The following is a 7,746-nucleotide window of genomic DNA, read 5'->3' on the forward strand; positions in this document are numbered from 1 at the left end:
CCGAGATTGCTGTTTGTGTTTCAGTATCTCCCAATCTTCATCCTCAAGGCATTTTTTAGGGAGATGAACGCGGCGATCTCGGGTTTTATATAAGCTGGGAAAGCCCCGAGGGTGAAATAAGGTCCAACACGGGGGCGCGTTGAGGGGGCTTGGCCCTTTCAAAGTTTATTAACTACTACTGGGCGGCCAATATTTTGATGATTAGGAAAAGGGTAGTGGGGAAGGGGTCGGTGTGGGAGCGAGTGGAGACAGCATCTTGCAAGGGCATGAGTCTGGATGCTCTGACATTCTCTGCCCTGAGAGTGTGGGGGCAATGGAGGCAGCATATGAGACTAGAGGGGGTGTCAGTGTGGTCACCGATCGGTGACAATCACCGGTTTGCTCCGGGGGCTGCAGGAGGTGGCAGCGGGCAGGGATTGAGAGATTTGGGGATCTCTTCATTGAGGAGGGTTTCCCGAGCCTGGAAGAGCTAGAGGAGGAGTTGAGTTCCCAGGTGGGAACGGGTTCCAGTACCAGTAGGGACAGGATTTTGTCCGGAGGCAGGTTTCAAGCTTCACATGGATGTGGCCCGGAGGAGCAGGTTTTTTGAGGAGGTGGAGGACAGGTGTGGGCAGTGTGGGGGAAGTCCGGTGAATCATGTACATATGTTTTGGGAGTGTCCGAAGCTGAGGGGATTTTGGCAGGGATTTGCGGATGTCATGTCAGGGGTCCTGGAAGGGAGGATGACTCTGAGTCCAAAGGTGGTAATATTTGGAGTGTCGGAAGATCTGGGAGCCCTGCGGGGGAGAAAGGCCGACGTTTTGGCCTTCTTCTCCCTGGTGGCCCGGAGATGGATTTTTCTGGGATGGAGGAACTCGGAGCCTCCAAAGTCGGGGGTGTGGGTCAGTGACATGGCAGGGTTTCTCAGGCTGGAGAAGATTAAGTTCGCCTTTAGGGATTCATTACAGGGGTTCTCTCGGAGATGGCAGCCGTTCATCGACTTAGAACATAGAACAGTACAGCACAGAACAGGCCCTTCGGCCCTCGATGTTGTGCCGAGCAATGATCACCCTACTTAAACCCACGTAACCCGTATACCCGTTACCCAACAATCCCCCCATTAACCTTACACTACGGGCAATTTAGCATGGCCAATCCACCTAACCCGCACATCTTTGGACTGTGGGAGGAAACCGGAGCACCCGGAGAAAACTCACGCACACAGGGGAGGACGTGCAGACTCCACACAGACAGTGACCCAGCCGGGAATCGAACCTGGGACCCTGGAGCTGTGAAGCATTGATGCTAACCACCATGCTACCATGAGGCCCATGACTTCTTCAAGGAGAATTGACCGTCAGCAGATGGGGGGGGGGGGGGGGGTGAGAGAATGGGGAGGCATGGAAGTGAACAATAAGGGCAGGGAATCTAATATATGGGTAGCTAGGAATTAGAGCGGGGGGAAGTTGGATATGTTATTGTGGGTTTTTTGCGTGTGCTGGACTGCTCTGTTGCTTAGAATATTAAAATTATAAATGCCTCAATAAAATATTTTCCAAAAAAAAAGTGTGCAATGCCCTCAAAAGTATAATTCGTGCCCCTGTACCTGCGTAGTGTAGAGGCGCATCCTTGTCAATGGCAAAAAGCGGGGGATTGAGCAAAACAGTTCGATCATTCTCCATCACGATGCCCTGGTATTCAGCCTCAATCCATGGCTTGTGCTTGTTGGCTGGAGGTGGGCAAAACAAAAAGAACATTCTAGACCAATGCTTCACTGATAATCACTGATAAAGGTGTAGCAGAAAGATAGATTACGGTGCGGGTACCAGGAACGCACACTGGAATGTGGGTTTGACTCAGACACTGACTCTCACTGGGGTACAGGTTCCACACACACTGACTGTCCCTGGGGTATGGGTTCCACACACACTGACTCTCACTGGGGTACAGGTTCCACACACACTGACTGTCCCTGGGGTATGGGTTCCACACACACTGACTCTCACTGGGGCACGGGTCACACACACTGACTCTCACTGGGGTACGGGTTCCACACACACACCGACTCTCACTGGGGTACGGGTTCCACACACACACCGACTCTCACTGGGATATGGGTTCCACACACACTGACTCTCACTGGAATACGGGTTCCACACACACTGATTCTCACTGGGGTACGGGTTCCACACACACTGACTCTCACTGGGGTACGGGTTCCACACACACTGACTCTCACTGGGGTATGGGTCCCACACACACTGACTCTCACTGGGGTACGGGTTCCACACACACTGACTCTCACTCGGGTCCGGGCTCCACACAGACTGACTCTCACTGGGGTATGGGTCCCACACACACTGACTCACTGGGGTACGGGTTCCACACACACTGACTCTCACTCGGGTCCGGGCTCCACACACACTGACTCACTGGGGTACGGGTTCCACACACACTGACTCTCACTGGGGTACGGGTTCCACACACACTGACTCTCACTGGGGTACGGGTTCCACACACACTGACTCTCACTGGGGTACGGGTTTCACACACACTGACTCTCACTGGGGTACGGGTTCCACACACACTGACTCTCACTGGGGTACGGGTTCCCCACACACTGACTCTCACTGGGGTACGGGTTTCACACACACTGACTCTCACTGGGGTACAGGTTCCACACACACTGGCTCTCACTGGGGTACGGGTTCCACACACACTGACTCTCACTGGGGTACAGGTTCCACATACTGGGCTGGATTCTCCGTTTCTGAGTCTAAGTGTTGACATCAACGGAGAATCCATGGGCTTTAAACTACAGAATGATCGGGGCCACACCTGCATCGATTCCGCTGCCACTAATGGGCGAGCACCTGCGCCACATGGAACACAATCAATTTGAATAAAAAACGCTGCCGGATTTTCTGGGTTCGTGACTGACACTCTGGAGGCTGACAAATCGCAGCCGCACATAAACGATTCTCCCACCAGACACACTCCATCCCAGCCAACAGGATGGCTGTAAGGAGATCGGCCCCAAGATTTACCAACGCTGAGCTGGAGAGCTTCCTGTGCACGGTGGAGGAGAGGCAGATGATCATCCTCCCCGGCCGGGAAAGGAGGCTGCCTGGGTGCTGGTCGCAGAGGCAGTCAGCGCCGTGGGTAACGCTGTACCAGCATGCAGTGCTGCAAAAAACTTCACAACCTCCTCAGGGTCTACCAACCCACCGACTGATTGCGTCGGACCATCTGACAGTGTTGTTGTACGGTTCCCCCACCACCATCCCACCCCAGGGGAAGGCCGTGCACAACCGCCGGGAGCAGGAACAGACCGGAGGGGACCACCAGACCTGCAGCCCCTAACCATGACCAAGCAGAGGGCCCTGGACGTGGCTGGCGGACTGTAGGAACAAGAGGTCGCCAAGGTGGAGTGCGGTCATGGGTGAGTAGGTGAGACCCCGCTGAGATGCGGTTCAGCGTGACATGTGTGTTGATGCCGCTCCCTCATGCCACACCTCCCTCACCCCCACACGACCCAAACCCCCGACCACCCTCACCCTCCACCACCAACACCCCCCCCCCCCCCCCCCCCCCCCCACCCCCACCGGCCCGCGGTCTAATTATGTGCCCTGTCTTGCAGGACGTGCTGGAGATGGGGTAGGTCCCTCGCCCCCACCCAGTGCCAGAGCCAGAGCTGGAGCCCCCCCCCCCCCGTGAGCCTAGCAGTGACGCTGAGAGCAGCTCTGGCACCAGCCCTCCACCCGAGACTGAGGCCACCCCAGAGCTCGGGTCGGAGGATAATGCTGACTTCCCATCACTGCTCTCTCCAACACCCTCCACCATCCCAGAGACACTCGCCTCGGACGGGCACTTTAGTGAAGAGGCTCCTGGGACACTATCTGGTGCGCACCACACAGTTGACCTGGTGCAGCAGGTGGAGGCTGGAGCAGCCGAGGGGCCGGAGGGCAGGCCAGCCCCAGGAACCAGCTGCTGGCCAGATCGATCCCGGGCATCTGGAACATCCAGTCGCCCCAACCACAGTGCAGATGCAGTCAGAGAGCCTGGTACAAATGAAGGGTTGTCAGCGAGCATCCAGCACCTGCAGGTGCAGTTAGAGTCGATCCGTGTGCAGGAGCAGGGGGTGGATCCAATCATGTGTGCCACCCAGACCAACACTGCACAGGTGGTGTCCGTGGGGAGGCATTGATTTTGGCTGTGGATCAGCGTGTCCAAGGCCTGGTGCATACTGTGCAGGCAGTGGCCAAAGCCCAGGACAGGGCTGTCCTCTCACAGGCAGCCCTGTGCCAGAGCCACCTGGACATTGCAGCGGCGCTCCTCAGCGTGGTCCAGTTACAGCAGGCCATGGCTGGGAACATCGGCGGCATTGCCCAGGCGCTGGGTGGCATGGCACAAACACTGAGGGAGGTGGCCCAGTCCCACAGGGAGAGTGTGCTGATGTGTCACAGACCCTCAGGGTGATGGTACAGTCGTAGCATGATTGTGGTGCAGTCCCAGGCAGAGATGGTCCACTCCCTGTGCTCCATTTCTGCGAGCATGGAGACCCTAGCCAGGACCAGTGTGGGCCCCCAGGACTGGCAGCGCCAGGTGGCAGGGGTCTCAGAGAATGGCTCTGCTCCCACCCTGTCCCATGGAGTAGCCCGAGGGCCATCGGGCACCCCGAGGGAGGAGGAGGTGATGGGGCCCATGCCTGAGAGTCCCACAGGGGAGGTGCCGGAGATTACCACAGCACCTCGGACTCCACCCCCTCCTGTTTCTGGTGCATCTGGCGGGCAGCAGGCAGAACAGGGCAGCACCCCGCCACCTGGGACACCTGAGCAGCGGCCGGGCCCATCCAGGCTGGGTCGCCTCAGAAGACGCGCGGCAACGGGGACCCTCATCGCAGGGCAGCAATCACAGTAGGCCGCCTCCACTCCTGCTGTACCATCTGGGGAACCACCTAGATGTAACTTTAAGGTCCGTAAGGCCGGGGGTGGGGGGGGGGGGGGTCCTCTACTCCTCGACGGGGCCATGTGACAAAAGAACAAAGAAAATTACAGCACAGGAACAGGCCCTTCGACCCTCCTAGCATGCGCCGATCCAGATCCTTTATCTGAACCTGTTGCCTATTTTCCAAGAATCCACTTCCCACCCGTTCATATATCTGTCCAGATGCATCTTAAATGATGCTATCGTACCCGTCTCTACCACCTCCGCTGGCAAAGCGTTCCAGGCACCCACCGCCCTCTGCGTAAAAGACTTTCCACACACATCTCCTTTAAACTTTCCCCCTCTCACCTTGAAATCGTGACCCCCTTGTAATTGACACCCCCACTCTTGGGAAAAGCTTGTTGCTATCCACCCTGTCCATACCTCTCATAATTTTGAAGAGCTCAATCAGGTCCCGCCTCAACCTCCGTCTTTCCAACGAAAACAATCCTAATCTACTCAACCTTTCTTCATAGCTAGCACCCTCCATACCAGGCAACATCCTGGTGAACCTCCACTGCACCTTCTCTAAAGCATCCACATCCTTCTGGTAATGTGGCGACCAGAACTGCACGCAGTATTCCAAATGTGGCCTAACCAAAGTCCTATACAACTGTAACATGACCTGCCGAATCTTGTACTCAATACCCCGTCCGATGAAGACAAGCATGCTGTATGCCTTCTTGACCACTCTGTCGACCTGCGTTGCCACCTTCAGGGTACAATGGACCTGAACTCCCAGATCTCTCCGGAAAATCTACGGATTTTCGGCGGGAGCAAGGGCCTGTCGGGAAGGTGAGTTTGTGCCTTTAAATTTGCTTACTTTTCAGCGGGAGCGGCCTACGGATTTTGGCGGGAGCAGGGGCCTGTCGGGAAGGTGAGTTTGTGCCTTTAAATTCGCTTACTTTTCAGCGGGAGCAGCCTACGGATTTTCGGCGGGAGCAGGGGCCTGTCGGGAAGGTTAGTACCTGTATAGAAGTTGGGTGGTTGCTAAACCCGAGACACTACACTTATAGTGTCCCTCACCCTTCCACCTCCTCTAACCTAAGGGGTTGAGGGAATATCAGGGAAGCTCTTCCTTTCTTTTTCTTGTTTTTATCTAGAGGGGATGGCAGGGAAGGCAGTACAATGCTCCTCCTGCAGAATGTTTGAGGTGAGGGACGCCGTCAGTGTCCCTGCTGATTTCATCTGTGGGAAGTGCACCCAACTTCAGCTCCTCAAAAACTGTGTTAGGGAACTGGAGCTGGAGCTGGATGAACTTCGGATCATTCAGGAGGCAGAGGTGGTCATAGATAGAAGCTTCAGGGAGGTAATTACGCCAAAGAATAAAGATAGATGGGTGACAGTGAGAGGGGCTGGGGGTAAGCAGTCAGTACAGGGATCCCCTGTGGTCGTTCCCCTCAGTAACAGGTATACCACTTTGGATACTGTTGGGGGGGGGGGGGGGGACTTACCAGGGGTCAGCCATGGGGTACAGGTCTCTGGCACAGTCTGTCCCTGTTGCTCAGAAGGGAAGGGGGGAGAGGAGAAGAACATTAGTAATTGGAGACTCCATAGTTAGGGGGATAGATAGGAGATTCTGTGGGAACGAGAGAGACACACGGTTGGTGTGTTGCCTCCCAGGTGCCAGGGTCCGCGATGTCTCAGATCGTGTTATCTGGATACTTAAGGGGGAGCAGCCCCAAGTCGTGGTCCACATAGCTCCCAACGACATAGGTAGGAAAATGGATAGGGATGTAAGGCAGAAATTTAGGGAGCTAGAGTGGAAATTTAGATCCAGGACAAACAGAGTTATTATCTCTGGGTTGCTACCCGTGCCACGTGCTAGCGAGTCGAGGAATAGGGAGAGAGAGCAGTTGAACACGTGGCTGCAGGAATGGTGCAGGAGGGACGATTTCAGATTCCTGGACAATTGGGGCTCATTCTGGGGTAGGTGGGACCTCTACAAACAGGATGGTCTACACCTGGACCAGAGGGGTACTAATATCCTGGGGGGGGGGGGGGGGGGGGGGGGGGGGAAGTTTGCTAATGCTCTTCGGGAGGGTTTAAACTAGTTCAACAGGGGATTGGGAACCTGAATTGTAGCTCCAGTACACAACAGGTTGAGAATAGTGAGTCAGGTTTCAAAGTTGCAGGAGTGTACCGGCAGGAAGGAAGGTGGTTTAAAGTGCGTCTACTTCAATGCCAGGAGCATCCGGAATAAAGTGGGTGAACTTGCGGCATGGGTTGGTACCTGGGACTTCGATGTTGTGGCCATTTCGGAGACATGGATAGAGCAGGGAGAGGAATGGTTGTTGCAGGTGCCGGGGTTTAGATATTTCAGTAAGCTCAGGGAAGGTGGTAAGAGAGGGGGAGGGGTGGCATTGTTAGTCAAGGACAGTATTACGGTGGCTGAGAGGATGTTTGATGAGGACTCGAATACTGAGGTAGTATGGGCCGAGTTTAGAAACAGGAAAGGAGAGGTCACCCTGTTAGGGCTTTTCTATAGGCCTCCGAAAAGTTCCAGAGATGTAGAGGAAAGGATTGCAAAGATGATTCTGGATAGGAGTGAAAGTAACAGAGTAGTTGTTATGGGGACTTTAACTTTCCAAATATTGACTGTACACACTATAGTTCGAGTATTTTAGATGGGTCCGTTTTTGTCCAAAGTGTGCAGGAGGGTTTCCTGACGCAGTATGTAGATAGGCCAACAAGAGGCGAGGCCATATTGGATTTGGTACTGGGTAATGAACCAGGACAGGTGTTAGATTTGGAGGTAGGTGAACACTTTGGTGATAGTGA

At 54.9% G+C, this 7,746-nt stretch overlaps 1 protein-coding gene across 1 annotated transcript in view; it reads right to left on the minus strand.

The window, feature by feature from the left end:
• Nucleotides 1–1,713, minus strand: part of LOC119951001 (calsyntenin-3-like) — a 45,602-nt gene extending 43,889 nt beyond the window's left edge. The window contains exon 1 of the mRNA XM_038774033.1: nt 1,586–1,713. Coding sequence (XP_038629961.1) covers nt 1,586–1,661 — 76 coding nt within the window. The 5' untranslated portion in view covers nt 1,662–1,713. The remainder of the gene's footprint in view (nt 1–1,585) is intronic.
• Nucleotides 1,714–7,746: the final 6,033 nt, after the last annotated feature.

The sequence above is a fragment of the Scyliorhinus canicula genome, chromosome 16 (assembly GCF_902713615.1).
Source record: "Scyliorhinus canicula chromosome 16, sScyCan1.1, whole genome shotgun sequence".
In the NCBI taxonomy this organism is placed as follows: domain Eukaryota; kingdom Metazoa; phylum Chordata; class Chondrichthyes; order Carcharhiniformes; family Scyliorhinidae; genus Scyliorhinus; species Scyliorhinus canicula.